The sequence below is a fragment of the Cydia pomonella genome, chromosome 14, assembly GCF_033807575.1.
Source record: "Cydia pomonella isolate Wapato2018A chromosome 14, ilCydPomo1, whole genome shotgun sequence".
Classification (NCBI taxonomy): domain Eukaryota; kingdom Metazoa; phylum Arthropoda; class Insecta; order Lepidoptera; family Tortricidae; genus Cydia; species Cydia pomonella.
The window spans coordinates 20,835,437-20,860,939 of record NC_084716.1 but is presented as its reverse complement, the minus strand read 5'-3'; the positions used below and the strand labels follow the sequence as shown (position 1 = coordinate 20,860,939).

The following is a 25,503-nucleotide window of genomic DNA, read 5'->3' as shown; positions in this document are numbered from 1 at the left end:
CTGGAGGAGGGCAAGCGAAAGCACGGCGGGCAACTTCTCAAGTATAAATATGTGCTTAAGCGCTACATGAAGAGCTGCAACATTGACCCAGCCGGCAGCCCTGTATGGAGATCTTTCGTCGTTAAGCAAACAAATTTTGAATCCCGTCGACTTGTGGAACTCGATATCAGACGGGATGAGCTGAAGGCCCGCCCACCAGCGGCTATGTGCTTTCGTGCCCGTCATGTGCACGGGTCTTCGCAAATAAAATCGGCTACGCGAGCCACATGCGAGCACACGACCATAATCAATGGAACTGAAACAGTCGCAGGTGGTCGAAACCGGCCGGGAGAGTTATTATTATTATGTAGGTCGCAGACATTTTGGGTGGCAGTTGATCAGCACCCCGGTCCCCATGTCGCAGTTCTGTGAGCTAGGAGTCCCCGGAGCCCCGCGCATTGCGCAGCGCCTGAATGTGCGTCAGGGTTGTGTTGTGACTAGCCCTGGTTAAACGTTCGACAACAGATTTTGGTTAAATGATCGACATCATCTCCCGACGCGGTTCGGGTGACCTGGCTTTTAAACTATCGGTACAAAGAATACATCTAAGCAGTAAAAATATTACGATTCTTCTAATACTTAACAAAAAAAAAACATGAAGCGAAAAAATCTCACCTTACCTTTATAAAAAAATACACTAAATATTGAAATTCTTTTCTCACTCGACTCGACCGTAGATGGAGCAAGCGAGCTGTTGATTGGGGAATGGAGCAGACAGATGCTTAGGTATCTAATGCCCTTGGTTGCACCGAGCGGCAACGTTGCGTTCGTTAGATATTCGCTTGGCTATTTGTGTACTAGGGGTTAACTGATGAACGGCCGACCTTAAGCCAAACCAGCAATTTTAGCTAATGATTAAGATTTTCTTCCATCCGTGTGTCCATGTCTACTTAACCTCAAAACGTAAATGTGCCAGATACCACATGAAGGCGTTCCAAGAGGCAGCGACCCGCCACTACATCCGCTCGTCGCAGATGTTCCACACCAACCCGTGCCGCGCGCCCGCGCTGTTCCTGCTGTCCCGCTCCGACCCCGTCGGCGCCGAGGACAGCAACCGCGCCGTGCACGACAGCTGGCTGGGGATGGGCACCAAGGTACGTCGTCTGTCCCGCTCCGACCCCGTCGGCGCCGAGGACAGCAACCGCGCCGTGCACGACAGCTGGCTGGGGATGGGCACCAAGGTACGTCGTCTGTCCCGCTCCGACCCCGTCGGCGCCGAGGACAGCAACCGCGCCGTGCACGACAGCTGGCTGGGGATGGGCACCAAGGTACGTCGTCTGTCGCAAACGACGTGGTAGTCGCTTTCAGGGTTTTCGGGGTGCTAGATCTGTGCTATCACTTTTCACCTCACTTTTAGAAACGGTGCAGGGTTAGCTTCTAGCTACGACAACTAAAACAAGTATTAGACATAGACATATGCCACGTAAATGTTCATGCCAAGTTTGATGTAATTTAAACATCTCATTTTAAAGCTTAGTTTCGATTGATGTCAACAACAACAGCGACAAGCACACGAACAGCGAACAGCGAATGTTGTTGTGTGTCGCTAATTGTTGTTGATTGTGTGTGATGTGATGTTGAATAAAAAAATTCTATGTCTATGTCTATGATTGTCTCGGAGCGGCGTTTTAGCGGCAGGTTCTTTTGACTCTAAAAACAAATTAATGATAGCTAATTTTGGCTTGAAGCGCGTTTAAGCCTAGAGCGACTAGTCACTGAGTAGTTTAGCTACTCAGTATACTTTTCGGTTCAGCATTTTATAACCACTCACAAGCTCCATATTTTTCAGTGACTTCTATTATTATAATAAAATAAGGGTGACAGCTGGTACCCACAGTTACCAAAAGCAAATGAGTGGATAATTTTCTTTTTTTTTCCAGTGCACCTGGAAGTGCTGGGACAAGTCCCCGCACGTGCAGCACTACATCCACCACCCGAAGGAGTACTTGGCCGCGTTGTACGAGCACCTCGACAAGTACGGGCTCGTCTCCCAGCCCGAGAAGATGCGCATGCGGTTATAACTCGAGGAGAAGTGAAGCTTATGTCCAGGAAATAAGATCTAGAATAAAACGGTAATACAGGATGACATGTATAGTCGACGTCGAAGGTAATTCGTTAGGTGACAACCAAAATTCACTAATTGCAAAATAGCTTTTCAGTAGAGTTGTTTGTTTACACCACGTTGCTTGCTGAGTTGCCTAAGTAAGGTACGAGATTGAAAAGCTTGATTATATCACTATTGTATACAATTCTTTTCTACAAGTCAACTACAATAATACATTTTCTACTATAAAGCTTAAATAATTAACCACAATTCGGTATCTCAGTAAATAAAGAGAGTACAAAAGACACCAACGCACTTTTTATTCATTAAATAGTAGCGCGTTGATGTCTTTTGTTATATTCTTTGGCGACACGTGTTTGGTCGAATTCATTACAGTTGACTAAAGTGTTTCGTAACAAGTTATTATAGTTGAGCGGTCAGCCCACAGTGATGTATGCGAACAGTTTGGTATATGAAGTCTTAATTCATCCATTAAAGTCGACGAGTAGAAAAAAATAGTTAAATAAATCAACCTTGTTTTATTACTAGTACAATTCGCTACGGCTCTGAAGTTTTTGTAGTAATTATGGATTTTCATAATCAACTGCCGATTATGCTTACATATGCACCTTTCTGATCTTTAATAAGACTACCGATTCTATAGAAAGGAAACGACTGACGATACTAAGGTCGATTTTAAAGATATATCATATTTCCCGGACATAATGTGTACTTTAGCTGCTGAGAATATTAATCATCTACATTGAAACTCCTATGTAGAACTGCAGTTTGTACAACGGATGAAGACTGGCCAGAGAGTCGTGTTCAAAAAAGCCTGGAAATAAAGTTATATTATGAAATGACAGCTTATTTGAAAGGCAAAATTATTACAATTAGACAAAATACCTTTTGGCACGACTCGCTGGCTAAATGTTTTTGATTTAGGAGTCTGAGGCCCATCTCGTGAAAAGTCACAGTCCTTTTGAAAAGTTGGACTACAGATTCAATTTCTAGAAAAAGTTAATTTACTTGGTCAAAGAGATATGGTATTATTTTTGACCTATTTTAATGGCAATCATGATCTCTAAATTATATAAAAAAATATATTAGCAATCAATTTTGTACGGACTGTGACTATGAAAATGTAGTGTAGATGTAATGAAGAGAATTTGAAATAGAGGTGTATTGTCAATGAAAACTTTGTAGCCACAGTAAATTTACTGCCATCTTTCGACACATTATTAAAACTTTTAGAACGCCATTTGACTTTGATCGTTATTCTTTCACTGATATGTGTTCAATTTGTTAAATATCAAAAAGTGGCGCCATCTTACGGGCATCGGCTAACTTTTATGGCGCTATCGCTCGAAACGATGCCGCCATACCTTCGTCCTTTGATCTATTAGATGGCGCTACTTTTTGATATTTAAGAAATTTTACACATCTGGGTAAAATAATAAGGATCAAAGTCAAATGGCGTTGTAAAAGTTTTAATCATGTGTCGAAAGATGGCAGTAAATTTACTGCGGCTACAAAGTTTTCTTTAACAATCCACCTCTATTTCAAATCCTCTTTGGTAGTAATAAAGCCTGTTTGTATTTTGGAGAAGTGACAATTTTAATTGTAGTTTTTCTTACTATAAATGATTTAAGGAATATTTCTGACAGCTCAATTCTAAATTAACTATATTGAAATTTTATTCCTTAAACTCTTAGGCCCACTTGCACCATCCCACTAACCCGAGGTTAAGCGGTTAAACCGTTAACCTAGAGTTAAATTCTACTGGTAACCATGGTAACTCCAGGTTTAACTGGTTAACCCCCGGTTAGTGGAATGGTGCAAGTGGACCTTATTCTACTAATTTTTGTAAGTTGTTTAAAACGGTTTAGGCCTAATTGCTTGCGTCAGTAAATGCACCTTAAGATTTCAAACGATTTAGTGCAATAAGTATACTTGTTTGACTAAGTTTTCTATACGATATCCTATTTTTAATTCCTACGCCATCGTTTTTCTGATAATATAACCTTTTGGACGCCTAAAATTGTGACAAGTTTTCCCTTCAACACATAGATACATGTTCAGTAAATATTGCCTGGCTATGCCGAGGTTTTCCCGAGGGACTACAGTATGGGGTTCTTCAAAAAAGGAGTGTACAGGTTTTTAAAGGGTCGGCAACGCGCATGTAACCTTTGAAGTTGCAGGCGTCAATAGGCTACGGTGACTGCTTACCATCAGACGGGCCGTATGCTTGTTTGTGACCGACTTGGTATTCAAGAACAAAGTAAAATAAAGGCGCTCAAAACACGGCTATATCGTCAGGAAATTATAAATATAAACGTAGGGTCGTTCGATTTTGCGAATTTATTATTGTCGTTCACTGAACTGGTCCCTGAACATGAAAAAAAAACAGTTTTCAATGAAAGTTGGGACAGCCGGGAATAAAGTAAAGAATATAGAAATAGTTATTTGTGCAACAAGAGAGGAAAGTTCGTTTTTCTTACGTGTTGATTTTGAGATTCTAATTTAGAATCCTTCGCTTACTCGAGACTCAAAAACACATTTAAAATAACTTTGCTCTCGTGTGACACATACAACTTTTCACCTCAGTAGTGAGAACATATTAAAGGTTAAAAAAATTCAACATCAAGTATAGTTTTTATTCCTGTATTCATGGCCTTCACTCAATTAAAAAGCTACTTTGTCTCACTCCCTAGAGTGAGGAAAGTCGTACTTTCGTCACTCCCTGGAGTGAGGAAAGTAGGCTTGTTCGTGCTGCTGAGGTGAAAATAAATGGAATAGATAGTGCCTTAGTCTAAGACTCGATTTAACACTTGCACGGTGTGTTAGATGGCACAATACTCTGTTACTATAATATATATATATATATATATATATATATATATATATATATATATATATATATATATATATAATATATATATATATATATATATATATATAATATATATATATATATATATATCAATTGCAACTTTTGACGTTTTTCTACTCCATGACCATTTGTACTCGATAGGGTAGCACTAAGACTAAGATTCATTCTACTGCTTTTAAGATCCGAATGGAATTAAATTACATTTTAGCCAAATATTTAAAACTGTATGTATCTATGTATGAGGTCCACGGAACTGTTACAATATACTCCTTTTTATATACCGTCAACCGGGGTGACTAGGGATGGCTGGGGTGAATGGGGACAAAAATTCGATTGAAAATAATAGGAATTTTGTATGATACAATCAAAGATGTAAGAAAAAAACGTGTCCTTAGTTTGCCATCCAAAACAGATGGCGCTGTACTGCGCCATAGTTGCGGTCATTGTCAAATGTCAACTTTTGACAATCAGAGTCACCGCAAAATGTATGGAGCTGTACAGCGCCATCTCGTTTACCTGTCAAATTCGAAGCATCTTACTCAATGAAATCAATGTGTATCTTTGATACAATTTGTGTGTGGGTATTGTTTAACAAATTATCAGGTAAATCACATTTTGAGTTTTGTCCCTATTCACCCCGGTTGACGGTATACCTATTTTTGGGTTTTCATACTCTTAACAGGTATTATTACTTTTAGGACACGTGTCATGAAACTTATAAATCTTTTTTTAATAAAAAAAAAATCAAGAATTCGTCGCAAAAGTTACACAGTACAAGCGTGGATGACATTTGAAAAAAAGTCGATATTATCTTTATTCTTTACTCAAATTGGTTGGAAAAGTATAATTTTTTTTCCTAGTTTTTGGGCTTTGACTGATTTTGGGGTTTATTAATTTTCCTACGGCTACGACGAACTGTTAAAACATTTTGTTTAGGAGTGTTTCCTCATTATAAGATTTTATATTTAAATTTATATGGTTAGTATGTAGACTGTACTGTATGCGCTCCTTAGAAATATTTGATAAATAAATGAATTTAAAAATGATTGTTTTATTTTATATACTATATTTTAACCTTTTCAGTGTGGCGTCTAAAGTGGTTTTATAAATATAATTGTCATCGCATAGATATTATGGTACATCTTGTGAAAAAATCAAGGAGAAATAAACATACATAGGTTATGATTTCGAACTAAGTTGATTGGCTAATTATTGTTATTAAGAGACCGTTATCGATAACGGCTTCTTAGTCGCAAAAATGACAAGTTGATAGATTTAGTCGATCAAATTTTACACCTTTTGTTAAGAGGATACAGGAGCTGAGATTTCAATATTCTAGGCGAATATATCCGTCTCGCTAACGGAAGCGGCTCCTAAAACTAGTGCGATAAGGACAACGCCAGGTTTGCCGAAAAATCCTGCGTAAAAATCTCAAAAAACGATGTTTCGTACTCGACTGTTTCCTCCTCCAAAACTCAACCAAATGTAACGAAATTTTGAGATCTAAATGGTAATGAAATGATCTGTGTCCGACTGTTTTGATTTTTAGTTTTGAATACCATGCTTCTTTTTGCGGCCTAGTAAATTAGGCCGTTTTTTGCGTAAATTTGAAGAGCACTAGCTCCTTCAGAAACAAAAATATAAAAAAAAAAATTTTTTCTGATGGACGTTTAGGTAAACGCGCGTAAAGCACTGATTTTAAACCTCTTATTTGTAAATTTCGTAAATGTCCACTAAAACTGGTAATTTTGTATTACACATATCCTGTACTTCAACTTTAATCAACTACATTTTTGTTATTACAAGTTTGAAGTAGTGACAATTTGTCTGAAAATCGACTTAATTCCGACGTAATTTTGATACTTAAACAATCTACAAAATTTGCTGAAACTGTTCTTATACCTCATTTTGTATAATTTACCACCATAATTTTTTGATGATTTTTTTTAAAAACTGTCCTTTTTCGACACATATTACCGGAGACGCACGCTTGCGACCTCATTACGTAACAAAAGGTGTAAATTTCAACGACTAATTCTATCAATTTTACATTTTAGCCCTAAAATCGATACCGGGCTCTTAAACTTACATTCAGCAAAACATCAACATTCCATTCTTATCCAAAAAAAATAGTTTGTTTATTCGTTCAATTCAATTTATGTCCAAAGGCATCTAATAGGTTAAATAATGTATGAATCTCTTCTGCACCAACATGTATATCTCTGTTTGACCCAATGGTTGATTGGTAGAGAATGCCTTTTGTACATTTTTCTTTGTTTGTGCAATAAAGTTTAAATAAATAAAGGCCAAAGGTATGGCGACATCGTTTCGAGCGATGGCGCCATAACCTTTAGGTTTTGCCCGGTAAGATGGCGCCACTTTTTGTTATTTAACACATATCAGGGAAAGAATAAGGATCAAAGTATTCAAAGTCAAATGGCGTTCTAAATGTTTTGATCATGTGTCGAAAGATGGCAGTAAATTTAGGTGGCTACAATGATTTCTTTGACAATACACTTCTATTTCAAATTCTGTTTGCCTTGACCTAAAAAATACAGCGCAGCGCCATCTAGTGACCTCTTAAAGTGTTAAAATGCATGTTAAGATTTTGTTTGTCCAATCGAAACGCTATCTAATAAATGAAGGCTATCGCGTTTAATTTCGCCGCTAGGGGCGTTAGTGTAGAATTTCTGGGGGTTGCGTGTATCGCGAATTCTCACTCCTTATTCATAATTGTGGTAAATATTTTAATCATGGTAAACATTAGGACATTATACAAAGTGCCCGTGAGCATTGCGAAAGATTTTAACGGTGCATTCCTGATGGCAACAGAAGCAAAAAATGTTATCTGACTTTTTTTGAAATTCGACAAAAAAATTTTTTTTTTTTTTTTTTCCCCTTTTTTGAACACTCCTGTACATAAAACGTAATTTTTATTAATAAACACAACCTAAAATTTACTAAAAACTTTTTTTTATTTGGGGGTAGCCTCTCGAATACATTTTTTTAATTTTTCGATGTCAATCAATAGGTATGTCCAGACTAGACCTCAAAGTGGCAATATCGCAGTCAAAAATGTGTTTTGTACCGACTTATGGCGAAATAATGATTTCGAAAAACATTTCATTATCTCTGAACCTAGGCCTAATCCAGAAAATTTTATATGACATTTTAGTTTCTAAATATTACCAGGAATCCTTAGTTAAAATGTCTCGCAATGCTCACGGGCACCTTGTATACAGTAAATGTTTTTTTTTTTCAATAAATGTTAGTGGTTTAAAAAAAGTGCCAACTAAGGATACATGCAAAATTAAACAGGTTTAAAAAAAGGCAAAAGACGTCAAAAATGTTAAAATACTTTTTTGTATATTAGAACGTATTGAATTTATTCTAATAACCATAGCAGAATATTGAGATCTGTTATTCTGGACCTCACCCTACAGTGGCGCCATCTGGTGAGCACAAAACGCTCATTGCACTTTATGTATAAATTGTATAACGCGCCGTCTAGGTGGCGCCACAATCATGCACGATAGGGCACTTTGTATAGGGAGCGTGCATGAACTGTAGGAGGCAGCACAGGAGCCGTCAGATTTTTGGCGCGAGGCGTAAATTTGATGTTTATTGTTCCAATGTATGCCACGAGATGTCAGAACCTACCATGCACAACAAAACACGTGACGTGTAACTTTACATGTTTATTGTTCCGATTCAGGCCAAAAGATGGCAGACCCTCCAACGCGCACGGTCCCTATTACTTGACATAGATGTTGCCATTGCCAATAAAATAAACGCATAATACATAACATAATTTATTAACACAGTTCATCTAATATTATTAGCGTTCCTATTAGGCCGCCTCCTCTTCTTATTCGGGTTCTTATTTATCTTCTGTTTCGGCTGTTTGACCCTCTCTTTCGCCGCCATCTTTAACTTCCAAGCCTTCCCTCCCTTCTTCTTCTCCATCTTGACCTGTTGTCTATGGATGTCCGCTTGGGTTTTTAGTTTATGGAAACTCCTCATTTTATGCTGTGTGCCTTCTTTCGCTGTTAAACCTGAGTACTCTATTTCTTCATCATCTCTTGGTTTCCTAACGAACTTCCCCGGTTCATTTTGATTTATCTGTTTCCCCCGTTTGTTAAAACCATTTTGTTTGGGATCTTGGCTATCTAGATTTTTGCCAGGTTTTTTCTCGAATCTTCCTTTCTTCATATAGCTCTCGTCAGGTTGTGACGGGTGTTTCCGTTTCCTGTTTTTCCTTTTGTTTTGGTCTTCCTTGTTGGCTAGAGGGTTGTTGGCGATGGATTTCTCGAGCCTCTTCTTTCTGGCGTTCAGGGCGGTTCGGTCCTCGATTGAGAATGATACTATTGGTCTCTGAAAAAATAAAACATAGTAAATATCATTATAAAATAAATAATAAACAAGTTCAGAAAATACGTAGGTAACTAGATAAGTTTTGCAAATTTTGCAATAGACAAATATGAAACAATGAGGTGGCCTATCGCATGTATTTTTTTAAACTATATTTCCATAGACAATGTTTGGCCGGAAAACATTTACTTTATTTTTAAATTGACTTATTAAAAAATTGATTTAAACTTTGAAAACGTCGGCGTGGGCTAAGTGGGTTTTACGCATATTTTATGCTACATTTTCATTTCATACGAAGTTAAGACTTTTTAATAAGTAAATTTAAAAAGAAAGTAAATGTTTTCCAGCCAATCATTGTCTATGGAAATATCTCTTTGTCTCATATTTGTCTTTTGCAAAACTTATCTAGTGACCTATGTATATCCACACGACCTCATTGTGTTTTAGAGGCGTGTTAAGATATTATTGGAAAGTTGGACTGTAAAGATGTCTGTGAACTCGACTGTACTAGAGTGAGTTGTTCCCATACGCTTACAATAGATGGCGCACGACAATGATTATTGTATTATGGCGTTATTCATAACGCAATACAAGCCTAATTAGCTATGAATCGTTGTCTTTATCTTTCATTTTGACGTAATTGTTTGTAAGATAAGGATAAAATATTAATTAACTAATTGAGGCTTGTGAAATTTTATCAATAAGGGGTTAGTGTTTAGCGCCATCTGTTGTTTTAGTGTAATCCCTGTGATCTTGATTATGTTGATACAGCGTTCCACGACGCTTTTTGAAACCCGAGGCAAAAAGAGGAGTGTTATATGTTTGACGCTATAACAATGTCTGTCTGTCTGTTTGTAGCTCTCAAACAGATGGACCAATTTAGATGCAGTTTCGTGAAAGCGACTTTTCTTGCGGTGGTTCTTAGATATGTTTGATAAAAATCAGTCCAGCAGTTTAAAAGTAGGTATCAGGTCTTTTCTAGATTTATGCGTGTATGGACTATAATGAAATATGGCGATGTATACAAATGTCCACTGGAATAATTTCGTCGCTGTATAATTTTGACAAAGTATAAAAATGTCCATGTGTATATTAGACGAAATATAAATATGTTGCGACAATAGACTAAAATAGAATATGACGATGTATACGAACATGATCGATAGATGATATAATACTATGATTGTAGACATTTTTATACTTTGATAATAGTCATTTTTATATTTCGACTTGACTAGACTTGAACGTTTTGATATATTGTCTTTCTAATAATCGGACATATTTATGTTTTAAAAGTAGTCATTTTTATACATCGCCATATTTCCTTATAGTCCAGACACGTATAAATCCTTTTCTAAAATGATGTAAGGCATTTTTGTCATAAAATCGATATTTATAGTTATTATCACTACTAATTTCAACAGCGAATATAATTAAAATAAATTATGCTTAGAGTGAATTTCTGCAGCTGAGTCTAACTCCTCCATTATTTTGATCTTGTTGATTTAGTTGTAGTATTGTTTTCCAACGTCAGACAACAGATGTCGCTAGTGGACATGTAAAGCAGGTAAGCATACGAACGTTATTCCTGTCGAATATGTCGGGGTTGTTGTTCAGTTTGCGCAGGCAGGCGAGCGCGTCCTCGTGCCGCGTGAACATCACGAACCCGTAGCCCTTCGAGCTGTGGACACACAAACATAATGTGTCATAATTCATTAATATTAGTTATTCGTGCTTAAAAAATATAAAAGTTATATAGTCTTTGATTTTATTAAGCAGTATTCGCCCGATCTTACACGACTCTATCCTATAGCTTGAAATGACGCTGACCGGGTCGTGTAGACGCGGCCCGCGGCTATATTAATCGGCTGTTTGCTTTTTTCTTAGTGGATACATATTTTAAAAAGGAAAAAATACAGTAGTAATTTTCCGTCCGCTAAAACATGACAATACTGGTTTGAATTTTTTCAATTTGAGTTTGACCATGACGAAGAATTTCCCGTACTATTTTTCTACGTCGTCTGTAGTAGTTTCACCTTCACGCACATAGCAGTTAACACACTCACGGCTTTTACCCTAACGGGATCAGTGTACTAAAAAAAAGTAGCTAACTAACTAATATATACATAAATAAATATTAAGATTTTGTTTATTAAATCACTAACAAACTAACAACACATTTGAAATGTAAAATTACGTAAAACACTAACCCCCTTATTCATAAACGTGTACTAAAGTTACGATGCCGCTGATCATCGTTTGTCCCTTCCCGACGCATTGGTATGATGGAAAGGGACAAACGATGATCAGCGGCATCGTAACTTTAGTACACGTTTATGAATAAGGGGGTGAATGAATAAGCTTTTCATCATACTTGTTCGAAAAAGGTCTGTTTACATGCAGGTGTACTGAAGGACAAAGGTTTGTTTTGTTCCCGCGGGAGTTATGGATTGTGAAAAAAAAGCTATAACTCCCTAGAGAGTTATAGCTTTATTTTTAAATTGTGTCACTTATTCATACAAGAGATTTAGTTTTAGTTTTAAAATACTGACGTTTATAATTTAATATTTTATTTTATGTTACAATTATTTTATTTGGTTTATTTAAACAGACTTTTTAAATATTTTTGGCTAAATGCCGAGTAGGTCTGTGCCTTCGATGCCTAACCCGTCAAGAAATTACTAAATGGCGGACGAATGTTCGATATGTCACCGTATTTAAGAATTATTTCGCTTAAAATGTAGTTTTTTCTTCGCAAGTGTAATGAAAAACATTGTGTGAACTCCGGGGGTAAGAATATTGCAAACTCGGGTCTTTAATTCCCTCGTATCCAAAATGTACTATAAATAAAAACAAACTCACGGATGCTTCCCGTCGGCGCCCACCGGCGCGCGCAGGTCGCGCATGACGCGGCACTCCGTGACGACGGCGCGCGCGCCCGCCGCCGCCGCGCACGCGCGGCGCAGGCGCCCGTCGTCCATGTCAGGTGGCAGGTTGGACACCACTAGACGGTAGCGGGATACGAATCTGGAATACATTTGAGGTTTCATTCTGTGTTGTAGGACCATAATATATTATTACAAAAGGATCAGTTGAAAAAACTTTTCGGTGAAGGAAAACATCGTGAGGAAACCTGCATGCATCTGCGAAGAAATTCAAAGCTGTATGTGAAGTCCCCGATCCACATTCGGCTAGCGTGGGGACTATAGCCCGAGCTCTCTCACGCATGAGAGGTCTGTGTAGCAGTGGGACGTATATAAGCTGAATTATTATTATTAGAAAAAAAAAACAAAAAATCCCGTATTTGTTAAGTTTTATTCGGGAAAAAAACCAATGTCATTTAGTATCTATATTTTTCCGATAAAAACGGAAAAATCGAAAAAAAAAACGCACTTTAAATTACAAAACCTAAAAACACACAATTCAAAAAAAAAAGGTGGTTGCGGAAAGGGTCGACAGCCTTCTTATAGCTCACTGGATGTCAATGTATGTCCGATTCAATGAGCATTATATGTTATACTAACATTAACGTTTTATAGTATTGTTTTTCTTTGTTAGCTACTAATATAGTCTTGTAGACAAAAATATGGATACGTGGTGTGTAAAATAAATATTTTCATTATCACTAACTGTACTTTCCTTACCGCAGGAAACTAACACTCAACGAGACTATTCTAAAAACCCCAAACACAATTAGGTTGCCTTGTTCCATCATAGAGTTCTTATGGCCACCTCCTGTCTCCATCATCAAGTCAGCTCGACGGTAACATTACATTCCATTAATCACCCGACTCAATCGGATATCGGGGAATAGGTCAAATTTAGCTCTCAAGAGTTACCTCTCCTAACCTAACCAATTAACTAGGCTTGAGTAAAAAGACGCTATTCCCTCCGCTGTACTAAACCGAACTATTCCCTAATGATTCTGCTCTTAGTACATTTTAGTACAGCCACGTTTTAGTATCGATATTTTCAGTCGTGACCGTACACTACACGCGAAACGGGAGCTAAAATAACAGTAAAGCGATCGGACCGAACTAATGCCGGACGCATGACAATCCAGTGGCCTAAAAACATATGGCGTAGTACAGCGTCATCTATTCCAGCTGTCAAAATCAAGGCACGATTTTTTTAGAGACTAACACAACTAATAACAATATAGAGAAGAATAACATCAACATTTTAAACAAATCTTTTTGACCAAGATGCTTTCCCTCGGCGCGTGAGTTGAATACTTTTTTTCAACAGATGGCGCTAGTAGTTGCTACGTTTGTGACAATGAGAAACTATGACCCCTTTATTCATAAACGTGTACTAAAGTTACGATGCCGCTGAGCATCGTTTGTCCCTTCCCGACGTATTGGTATGATGGAAAGGGACAAACGATGATCAGCGGCATTGTAACTTTAGTACACGTTGTCGTCAAGCTCACCATACATATTAACCTATCGAATGAGCTAATGCTTTTACGGATACTGGAAAGCGATATGTAAATGTACTACATACCTATACGAGGCCTGGACGTTAGTGAGATGACATTATGAGTTGTGCTGGTGTCCGACTTTATTACCTACACATAACATGAGTTTCACATGATTATGCACCTGGTTTCTTGAGCTTAATAGTCGCATCCAAACCTCCCCTTATAGCGACCCCATTTCTCACACAAAGTATATATATATATATATATATATATATATATATATATCCTTAAATTCATATATTAGCCTCACTGGATCACCTTTCATTCTGAGTACTGATAACGTTGGTCACAATCTACAAGAGACACATCATTCTTCTAATAACACCATAAGAACGTCCTTGACTTGATCTAAAAGCAAATATCACTCCCCGTAGATTTGTTCGCACACAACCTGCTTTTTCCTACTGTCGTTCTCATCTACCCTCTGAACTTCAGCCAAAAAAATCCCAATAACCTAGAAGCGGTTATATAACTTAAACGTGACTACTAGCGCCATCTACTCCATGGCGTTGGCGAATATTAGCCGGTTCGCAATACGTTCGCGACACACGTTTATGAATAAGACGGTAAGTAAATGCGTTTACCTGTTCAGGTTCTTAAGCATCTGCGTCTTGCTGCGCTCCAGCGCGAGTCGCTTGGACATGTCGGACGCGGACACGCCCACTGCTGCCTTCGTGCCCGCAACGATCACTGGAAATACAGACAAAAGTTGCATTTCACATTCAGTTACCGTAATGTTGTTGTTGTACATTTTAATTTATTGGACATAACGATTTTATTGCAATTTTAATTCTAAACATATATAGATATTTTTTATTTTTACTACTTCCAATGATTTAAATGTATTTTCTGTTGTTGACATGCAATACTTTAAGAATATTATCAATAAATGAGTATGAGTAACGCATGGTGCCGTATAGCGCCATCTAGTTTTTCGCCATTACCAGAAAATAAAGGTGTATTCCTAATTGGGTACTTGACACATGTTGATTACTATAGCAAAATTTAGCTAAATGGATAGAAAATGAGCCATTCATTATAAAAAAGTGGAATTTTAAGACATATTGAGATTATAAAAAGATATAAGGCAAATTTTAACTTTCAAATATAAAAAAGAAAATTATACCATTCGATTCCTTAAATGTTATTGAAAAATAAATTGTATGATAACTATACACATAAACGCAATATTTCAGGGTCAAAATAGCAATTGTCTAGAATTTCCATACATTTAGGACAGACTAATGGTAATGTGACGTCACATTACATTATCATTTTGTTGGAGGCGTTTCAATCGTCGAGTGCGAGCTTTAGACTTTAACTCTCATTTCTGACCTTTGTGTTGATTAAATGCTATGAGTCCTATATAGACATTTGATCCTCAGGAAAATCAAGATCGATTGACATTATTTACAAAAAACTGTCAAGTAGTCAATGGTCCCCGCCGGGTACAGATGGGAATAGGGAATATGACGCGAAACTCTACGTAGGGGGCGTCACTACCACAATCCATCACAATCGGAGGGTCTACCACGAAACAAGAAAATCGAAATTTCGTTATCTAACCTCTCTATCACTCTTGCATATTCGAGCGATGAAGAGGCAGATAGCTAAATTTAGATTTTCGCGTTTCCCGGTAGGCATTTTGTAAACAAACCACCTTGATGCATCAATGTCATATTTTATTATCTGTGAAATACGGAAGCTGGAGATAAGGAACGAAATCTCCATGTACCAAAAAGTGTCATCAAAAAACTTTAAATAGGTAGCGCTATAATACCTAGAGTACTTGAACAAAAAAATCAAATCGTAGACAGCGCAATTCACTCCGTCAATAACGCCTAGGTTCTTAGCTACTCTAGCGCTACTCTGGAGAGATTTGGAACTATTATTTATAGCTGACAGCTGGACACTTTTGCAACAGTTCTACCATAAGAGATGCCACTCCTCTTAATTCCACACTACATACTGTGAAATCTTGTCATAAAACAGTTTAAGGCACAGTATATATAAGTTACTCTATGGTTTATGAAAGGTGCTAGTGGTGCACTCTGGCGGCAGAACATTGCAGTAATACTCCCTATAGGTGCATTCGTATGAATCATTCCTACCTGCTCCCGTCTCGTGTATACTCGTAACGTTGGTCACGGGGGCCAAAATTAGGTAATCGAATTTAAACTGTCGTGAAACATAGTAACATTAAGTTAATTTTACGGGGAACACAGGCTTTCCGAAACATGTTGCGCGAGTGACTAAAAACACGTGAGTTAAGGCGTAAAATTAGAAAAATAACGAAAAGAACCCACTATAACTTTTAAGGTTTTTGTTAGAGTCTGCAATTGACAATATGTATGCATAAATTCCAGCTCAATCTGGAAGTGGGTCAAATTTAACTTCCAAGTTTTGCCCACACTAAAAAGGCAGGGCAAGTTAAATTAAACCTAAATGACACTAGGTTTAAGCTAGCCTCAAGTTATAATTGTTTTTTGTACTGACATGAATATATTAATTTAGTATAAAAAACAATTAAATAATGGCACGTACCTCCCTCTTTAACCAAATAAAGGTTGCGGTTGTCCTTGGGCTGCTTGGAGGCCTTCTGTAAGCTCTCCCTCTTGAGCGCCGGCCGGGGCTGCAGCACTTGCCCCTCCAAGCGAAGGTCGTTTGCTGAGAGAGCGAGAAAAGTTTTTGCGTCCTCTTCTTTCTACAAAAATATTTTTTTATAAAGATACAATAATCAAGGAACAATTCGTACAGTAACTCTAAGTTTTTGAGTGACGCCCTGCATATAATTGCTCCTCTACAGCGTAGGCCAGTCTAAGGGACCCAGCTATGCGGTGAAATGATATAGCAATATCACAGAGTATGAATAAAGAATGTATCTATCTATCTACCTATCTAATAGTACATTGTGCAACGAGAGAGGGGTAAGTGAAATATTGGACACGAGGGAAAGACCCGAGTTTGCAATATTCTTACCCCCGGAGTCACACATAATGTTTTTCATCACACTTGTGAAGAAAACTAATTTTTAAGCGAAATAATTCTTAAATACAGTGACATATCAAACATTCGTCCGCCATATTGTCATTTGTTGACAGGAATCGAAGGCATAGACCTATTCAAGCCTTGGAGACCCTCTACATCTCTAAGGATAGTTTAATATCTTTTATTATATTTTATCTCTGACACTTAGAGACTTATACATCTCTAAAGCATTTTAGTATTTGTTGGTTTTATTTTTTTGTGTAATTTGACATTTAGAGACAGTATACATCTCTAATAAAGTATTTATTATTTAATCGATTCCATATTTGTAATTTTATTGTTTGTAAAAATGGACATGTAAAAGTGCCCCTGTGGCCTATTTGCTGAATAAATGTTTGATGTTTATTCGGCATTCAGCCACGATTGAAAATTATGTAAAATATTTTAAGCGGCTGTTAAATTAATCAAATTACATCATTTTAAACATAAACAAAAACATCAAATTACAAACGTCAGTATTTTAAAAGTAAACTCATTTTATACGAATAAGTGACATAATTTAAAAAAAGCAAAACTCCTTTTTCACACTCCTTAATTCCCCCGGGAACAAAATAGGCCTTTGCCGCCTTTGTCCTTCAGTACAACACCTGCATGAAATAAGATCTTTTTCGAGAAAGTGTGATGGAAATATAATGGAAGGTATCAATCAGTGCAATTTTTTCAATAGTATTTTAGACCTTCACGGCCATTCAAAAATTGCCATAGCGGACGGTATTTCACGTCCACACGGCGGGGTATTGGTAAAGTTTTCAACTAGCAATAATCGCACCTCGGATTAACCTCATTGGTTACGATATTGCCTCTGCGCAAAGTTAGTGTTCGAACACTATGGAGGGCGGGTCATGAAACTATGACGAACTAACGATAGTGTGATCTATCTCGTCGCCAGCGCCATCTAGCGGCAAATGTTGTAACTAATTTACATACACAAAAATGACATCGTGAGTGCATCACTTGTAAAATGGCACATAATAATATATAAAGCATTATTTTAGCAATTTTAATACATTTCCGGAAATGTATGTATTATGGTGCATACCAGCTTTGCTTCTAAGATCAGTTAGGTTAAAATGTTCGTGCTCCGACCAAACTATTTTGGCAGCGATTTTGATAGCACCGACTGTGCAAATGTTATTTTAAGCGTTAAAATTCGTTGAAATTATGAAGTTTACTTAGCACTTGCACAGGCTGGGCTATCATAATCACTGCCAAATCAGCTTGGCCAGACTCTGAAAGTACACTTTTTTTTTCACCGACATCTTTGCAAATATGCTATAATATAAGTATTTAATTTTTTCAGGCATTTTTAATTATAATAAGTTTTTCCAAACTAACGTTTGACAAAGTTAATCCATAAGTATCTGGAATAGATAGCTGTTTAGCATTGCAAATGCCACTGTTGTTTTTTGTTGAAACTAGAGTTTTTGGTAGATATTTTACATCAGGGGCACACAGAAACAACCTTCTTTAGAGCTTTAGTGTCCGTCTAAGCGCTTATAAATCGCTTATAAAGCGTTTGTGCTCGACAGTGATTACTTGATTAGGAGTCATTTTATGATGTGATGAAATTTTAAACCGGGATTTGACATTATTGCACGAGATATTTTGCGGTGGCGCCATTCAAAGGTCCGTTCTGTGCTCTAACCATGTGCTTTTTACTAGTTTTTTAAAAAGTAATAACTTACAAGAAACATTGAGCTCCGATGGAATTATTTATAAAACGCATCATCAAATCCAAACAACGCTATCAATCTACCCGGCGTCAATCCAAGATGGCCGCCTTTCAATGCGCTAGTGATGTGCGCATACTTCGGAAAATAGTGTTGTGCCGTTGAATAGTTATCAGTAGTTAACAGTAGGTATATACGTTTAAGTAGTAAGATCAAATTATCTCAAATTTGACGAAGCCAGACCCTTTCGAATGCTCGGTCAACTTGTCGACGCACACTCGTAGTTGTATTAACTATATAGATTGTATTTTATAGGTAGTAAGGTGTAAATTACCTCAAACTTGACAAACCCAGCCGGGCTAGCACATGATTGGCGCGACAGTATCTCGCAGCGACATAGACTACCCGTCCCTCTTTAATTAACATAGTTAGAAAAAGACTGTAGGCAATCTCGCCGCGAGATACTGTCGCACCAATCATGTGCTAGATCTCCAGAGCCTTTCAAATGTTCCGTCAACTTGTCCCCACACACGAGGGCATATTGCACGGGTCCCGTGTTCTCGAATGCTCGTATTAACTAGGCTTTATTTCATAGATGATAAGGTATAAATTACCTCGAACTTGACGAAGCCAGACCCTTTAGAATGCTCGGTCAACTTGTCCACGCAGACTAGAGCGTACTGCACGGGTCCTGTGTTCTCGGCGAACGCTCGGAGCTGGTCGTTGTGGACGCTGAACGGAATGTTTGTTACGAACACCGTGCGACCGTCCTCGGCGTCGTTCAGTTTTATTCTGAAAATGTTTTAGAGACTATGATAATCAGAGAACATCTTCCTGCCCTTATCCCACGGGGTCCATATTAGGTTGCATACAAGTATAAGTCATATCTTTGATACGCATAACAACTTGTGTTATAATCATCATTGTGCATACATATGAAAAGTCATGTTTTTAGCCATAATAATCGATGACATACACAGCAGTTGTCATATATTTTTTGTGCATACCTACCGAACCTAATTTAAAATTTTATGAGAATTAAATTAGACTATAAAAATTAACATTACTCATTTATGACAAAAACCCAGTTACGCTCAGGAATAATTATTATGACTAAAGTTTTTTTATATTTTTTAGACTTAGTATTTTATGCATAGTGTTATGACAATTAAAAATATGACAAAAATTGTTATGCGACCAGAGGGAGTCCCTATCCCACGTTATATGGAGTCGGCACAATACATTTTCCTCTTCAATTCTCCTCTATCTTTCGTCACCTGAGCACTCACTCCTTTCTTTCTCATATCCTTTTTCACAATCCATCCATCGTTTTTTGGGTCTACCATCCGCTCTACGTCCATCAACATTCATCCCTCCTCATTACATGCCCATACCACGCTAACCTACTAAAGCCTGACCAGTAATATATGATCACGCGCCATATTGCGGAATTTCATTGGAACTAAATTATACATGAGAAAAACAGCGCCCTCTTGACAATAATCATATATTTCTGGTCGGGCTTTACTATAATTTCAGAGAACATGACACGTCAAAACAGTTTCTTACTATGAAGTTAGTATGACAACACATTTTGTAACGTCACTCAAAATAGATTTGGCAGGAACTCGAATCTTTTGAGTCTGAATTTGATGAGCTCGACTCGTTTTTACGAAACTCGGCGCTTAAGACTTCCGAGTCTTTTAAGTCCCGAGGCGAGTCATTTATTGAGACTTTTTAAGAGAACTCAAAAGGACTCAATCCTCCGAATAAACACTCCTTCAACAATTTCATAGGTTTAACCTAAATAAAAATAAAGAAATTATGCGTTAATGTATTATTTGTGTGCCTAATCCATGAATATTATTTAAAAACAAATAATTGAGAGTTCTCTGAAAAGGACTCAAATCCCTACAAAAGACTCGAGTCTCTAAAAAGTTGAAAATAACTCGAGTTTAGACTTAATATTCAGTCTGAAAAACTGAGTCGAGTTTCAAAGCAGAGGACTCAAAGGACTCGTGTCTTAACCTGAAAATCCACCTCCCGTAATGAGTTTTTATTAATTTTCCGAAACGTCAGCGCAACATGGAAACCTCCATTTAAACTCAGACATTTATTTTTCTTTCGTAATGTCCAGATGTCCTCTACAGGTCGCAATTCTTAACCGATTGTCGTGACATTTTGTGACAAGATTCTGTGATTTTTTGCCGATCCAGTTTTTGGACATTTTTCAAAATGCAGAAATTGCCATAAGTATTTTTCTCTTTTACATTTTCTAAGCTTAACGCTTTAACAGTCTGCAGCTGACAGATCCAATAGTTTTAAAATAATTCAAATTACAAAAACATATTCAAAATGTTTGAATTTATGATTGATTTTCCCCAAGTTCAGTAACTTACCGTTTCCTTTCAGCTATAGTACTAGTTTCACTCTGATTATCCATCTCGTCATCATCGGCATGCTCATCATCTTCAGCCTCCTCCTCCTCCTCCTCCTCCTCCTGCTCATAATCATCATCTTTTACATCACTGTCATCATCTGCTTCTGAATCCTTTTCATCGTCAGATTCAGAGGAATCATTATCAGATTCACCTGGAAAGGGGGAAATAAAATATAATACAGATGCATTGATTATTTTAGACGCGTAAAAATCAAATACATTCAAAGAAATTTTTGCAATATAAAGATGTGTTTTTAATTTAATTTACAGTACATATGGTGCTACTTTACCGCACTAGTGCGAAAATTAGCATATTACGTTACTGTGGTGACGAACATTTAAAGGGCCATTATATGTACTGTAAAACGTTGAACGATACATGTGCGAATAGGTAATTCGCAACTCGTGTCGATTTAAAACACTCCCTTCGGTCGTGTTTTAATATATCGCCACTCGTTTCCAATTTCCTATTTTTCGCACTTGTATCGTAATGTACTATTTTATGATGGTTACAATTTGAGCTCATTATTCCCTTAAACTTTAAAGGGATGTATTTATATAATAGGGGGTGTTACTGTAAGTTCTGCCGCCAGAGTGCAGCATTATCACATATTGTGAACCATAGAGTAGTATTGGGCCGATGAACGCCACACGTGATCGACAGCCCGCCTGCTTCCGGCCGGACGTCCCTACACTACATCTAAACCATAGAGATATACATACTATGCCTGAAACAGTTTTTTGAGAAGTTTTAACCATGACATTGATGCATCAAGGCGGTTTGTTTACGAAACGCGAAATTACGTTTATTTCTATTTAATTCTCTATCGCTTGAATATGCAAGTGATAGAGAGGCAGTTAACAGATTTTTGTGTTTCGCGGCAGGCCCTTAGTATGTGCTAGTGGCGCTCTCTACGCAGAGTTTTGCGTAATACCGAATGACTTCCGAAATTATTGGAGTGTATGGTCAGACCTTAAGAATCCGCAGCAATCTACGCTCTCATTTTAAAACGACTAGCTTAAAATTACAGGCACTGATATAACTCATGTCATTGTATGTGCAAAGTTTCATTACAATCCAACACTAGTTTTAAAATGAGAATGAAACTCCTTTTGTATGGGAAGGTGAAATTCGGACGAGCTTGCTGTGGACTCTTAAGATAAGGTCAATAGACACCAAAGACCCATGCAGTCTATCAAATATGTACTAACTTTTGATCTCCTTCTTCAGTTCATCATTGGAGATGTTGATGGGTGGCTTGTCGTCATCACTGTCCGACTCCTCCTTCTTGACTTCATCTTCCATCTCGATCTGCTTGTTCACCACGAACTGCATGTACTTGTTCTTCGCTACCGCCCAATCCACGGAGATCGGCCGACCTGAAAGGTTATAACGGATTTTGTAGTGGTTGCCGATTTAACAACCGAGTATAAGAGCTTACCCCTCTGTCGAAAACCTCGCTCAATGGTCATAGGTATTGTATGGACTGACGTTTATCTGACATGGCTATTTGTACGAAACGTTTACGTACATTTGAGGTGTTATGTACAGTCTCCAGTTGTTAAATGCCCAAGGATGAAGTAGTTAAATCGAACATTACTTACGTCTCAAATTTTGACGATGTTTTAACCCTTCAATACACTGGTTAGTTGGTTGAGATTAGGGAAAGGTGGAAGGGATCTCAACCCCTTACTGCTACACATTTTACAAAATTATGAGGTTTTGTAGAAATACGGTAATTTGAGCTGAATAAGGCACATAATTAGCTTAACCTTTTGAACGCCAAGAACACCTAAAGGCGTTGTTAGTATTCGTGCCCAAAGCGCCAAGGACAACTATAGGTGTTACGGGTAAGGTTTACATTAGCTGCCTCGCGCCCGGGATCTTGGCGTTTGAGTGATGTTTGTGCTTATGACAAAGCGTTCAAAGGGTTAAAAAAACCAAAAAAAGAACTGTACAGTTTTTCCCTATAAGGGAAAGAATTAGTTTCCTTAACAAACAATAGAGTATACATTTTGGAGATAAGTAAATTGTCTGGGCTAGCGTAAGGCCTAAGTGGACGCATGAGTTGGGCGTGCAGCGGGGCGGGGCGTGCGGCGTACATGTTAAACAAATGCAAGCGTATAAGAGCGGCCTTAGTGCACGCTGCTCAAATCTCTTGTGAGCCCGCTCCCTTTGAGCGTCCACTCGGGCCTTACACCAAGGCTTTTTCTAGGCAGGTGTTTCTGAAAATAATTTGCAAAATGCACATCGCTTTTGTCAATATTTAGGAGTCATAACTTCACAGCACTTACCTAAGTAGGGCTTCATGTTAGTATTCAACAGAGCCTTCTTAGCCATTGGTACATTCTTGAAATGCACAAACGCACAACCCACCAGCTTCCCGTCCGGTTTCTTTAGCAGTTTGACCTCATGAATAGTGCCATAGGGCTCAAAGTGCTCCCGGAGCGACTCTTCGGTGGCCTTAAAAGAGACATTCCTGATGATGAGGCGGGCATTGCGGTTTATTCTTGGTTCATTCTTCTTTGGTTTTGAGTCTTCAGGTTTTATTTCTGTAAGCAGTAATAGACATAGACATAGAATTTTTTTATTTAACACCACATTGAAAAATCGGCCAGATGCGAGTCAGACTCGCTTAGGAAGGGTTCGGTCACCCATCCAAGTACTGACCGTTGCTTATCTTCGGTGATTGGATGAGAACCTCGAGATTGGAAAGAAACATTTATTTTGTTCTATTTTTTAGTATTTGTTGTTATAGCGGCAACAGAAATACATAATCTGTAGAAATTTCAACTGGCTAACTATCACAGTTCTTGAGATACAGCCTGGTGACAGACAGACAGCGGAGTCTCAGTAATATCCCATTTGACCCTTTGGATACGGAACCCTAAAAATGTTTACAGGCAATGCTACAAAACATTACAAGCCTTAGAATTAAACTGAAATTAACTTTTATTAATTAATAACCCACTTTAATTAAATTATTTTTTTTTTTAAATAATGTTGTTAATTATGCGTGTGCAATAGAGATAGCAACAGGTGGGTTAATGGCTGTATGGAAATAAATCTGGAAAGTGTATCTTCTTTAGAATATGTTTTGAATACAAATGTAAGGATTACATACCTTAATTTACTTTTTAACTAATAATTGACTATTATGCATCAAAATGGTCCAAAAACCAACAAAGTATGTGAACTCATTTGCCCAGGTAATAAGAACAATGACTGGTTATGATATTAACTTTTGACTAAAACGCCAATATCTCAGTTCTGCAATGGAATTCTGCTTGGTGCCAATAGAATGAAATGAAGTAGGTAAAAATACCTATTGAATGACTTAACTCTCAACACTGTTGGTTTTTGCCCCAAGCTCTATACAAAGATGCCCATGGTTGCTAATAAATCCAACCTAGTTTTACATACCTTGGATATCATCCTTACTGTCATCTGCTGATGCTCCACTGTTCAATCTCTTCTTGGGCCCTTTCTCAGTGTCCTGTCTCTGTTCTGTGTATTTGTCTTTTGAAACAGCCCACGAAACGAAGATCGGTCGACCTAGAAGAAAAACATTGACAACTCATAGAATGAAACGAAACCAATGTCAGCACAAAAATAATATAAAACATGATATCCACAATATAGTATCACATTTCAAGCCCTAGAAATAGGTTGACGTTGTGTTATGAGGTAAGTCAAGTTTACCAGCGCTTAGAAGTAATAGGGGCGATTAAATAAACAGTCAACCTTATTTTAAAGTGACAAGTAAACTTACCAAGAAAAGGCTTCTTATTTGTGGCTGCTATAGCTTTATTAGCTTGAGGTACATGTGTAAAGTGCACGAAGCCGCAACCCACCAGCTTGCCATCGGGTTTTTTCAACAGTTTCACCTCTTCAACAGTTCCATAAGACGCAAAGTGTTCCTTCAGAGATTCCTCCGTAGCTTTAAACGATATGTTTCGGACGATCAGCCTGGCGTTTCTATTGACACCGTCCTTGTACTTGGTATTGGAGTTAACGTTACTGTCTTCTTCAGACATTTTTTAAATTTAAATTCACGTGTGCGAAATCAAAACATAACCTAACTAATAAGTTTTTAAGGGTAATGCGCTTTAACTTTGTTGTTCTCTTTCAGCAATGTTATTTTTATAACACTTAATTATTATTTATATTACTTTACTGCAGTTAGATAACGTTTGAATTGCAATAACTGTACAAAATATCGATTTAAAAATACGCTTAACGTTGCAGGCAATGCAATACAGCAAAGCAAGATGTCACCTAAAAATCCTAAAATTACTAAAAATGACATTGGCACTGACAGCAAGAAAAAAAAGTGCGTTCAAAACAAAGACATATTCAAAATGCGTTCACGTGTACGTTCCGTTACATTTTCTTGTTTGTTTAATCATACGAGGCACTGGAGAAGTGATTGAGAGTCAACTGAGAGTACCATGCTAATATTATAAGTTTTTTACCCATTATCATCCTTGAATCGTATCAAATAAAAAGAAGTA

At 37.5% G+C, this 25,503-nt stretch overlaps 2 protein-coding genes and 1 non-coding gene across 4 annotated transcripts in view; 1 reads left to right on the top strand and 2 right to left on the bottom strand.

Annotated features, from left to right (window-relative positions):
• LOC133525183 (uncharacterized) overlaps positions 1–4,693 on the top strand; it is a 48,259-nt gene extending 43,566 nt beyond the window's left edge. For both annotated transcript variants that reach the window (XM_061861457.1, XM_061861458.1), the window contains 2 exons: positions 956–1,133; positions 1,920–4,693. In XM_061861457.1, the coding sequence (XP_061717441.1) occupies positions 956–1,133; positions 1,920–2,060 (319 nt within the window). In that variant the 3' untranslated portion in view covers positions 2,061–4,693. The remainder of the gene's footprint in view (positions 1–955; positions 1,134–1,919) is intronic.
• A 4,079-nt stretch (positions 4,694–8,772) lies between these two features.
• On the bottom strand, positions 8,773–25,466 carry LOC133525176 (RNA-binding protein 28). The gene is made up of 11 exons (XM_061861438.1): positions 24,762–25,466; positions 24,413–24,544; positions 23,284–23,541; positions 22,201–22,368; positions 20,948–21,140; positions 19,163–19,340; positions 16,375–16,534; positions 14,415–14,520; positions 12,210–12,374; positions 10,929–11,028; positions 8,773–9,350 (listed from the first exon to the last, which is right to left on the bottom strand). The coding sequence occupies exons 1-11, from the start codon at positions 25,024–25,026 to the stop codon at positions 8,802–8,804; spliced, it is 2,274 nt and encodes a 757-aa protein (XP_061717422.1). The 5' UTR covers positions 25,027–25,466; the 3' UTR covers positions 8,773–8,801.
• LOC133525364 (U4 spliceosomal RNA) lies at positions 17,554–17,692 on the bottom strand. Its single transcript, XR_009800565.1, has one exon. It is a non-coding gene; the product is annotated as a U4 spliceosomal RNA (small nuclear RNA).
• Positions 25,467–25,503: the final 37 nt, after the last annotated feature.

What these genes read in the sequence shown, in the direction of transcription:
- LOC133525176 (XM_061861438.1), bottom strand. Translation starts at nt 25,026, where the DNA reads ATGTCTGAAGAAGACAGTAACGTTAACTCCAATACCAAGTACAAGGAC. An exon ending in ACTGAAGAAGGAGATCAAAA is followed by an intron (nt 21,141 to 22,200) that starts GTTAGTACATAT and finishes CCCCCTTTCCAG; the next exon opens with GTGAATCTGATAATGATTCC. An exon ending in ATGCTTAAGAACCTGAACAG is followed by an intron (nt 12,375 to 14,414) that starts GTAAACGCATTT and finishes AATGTATTCCAG; the next exon opens with ATTCGTATCCCGCTACCGTC.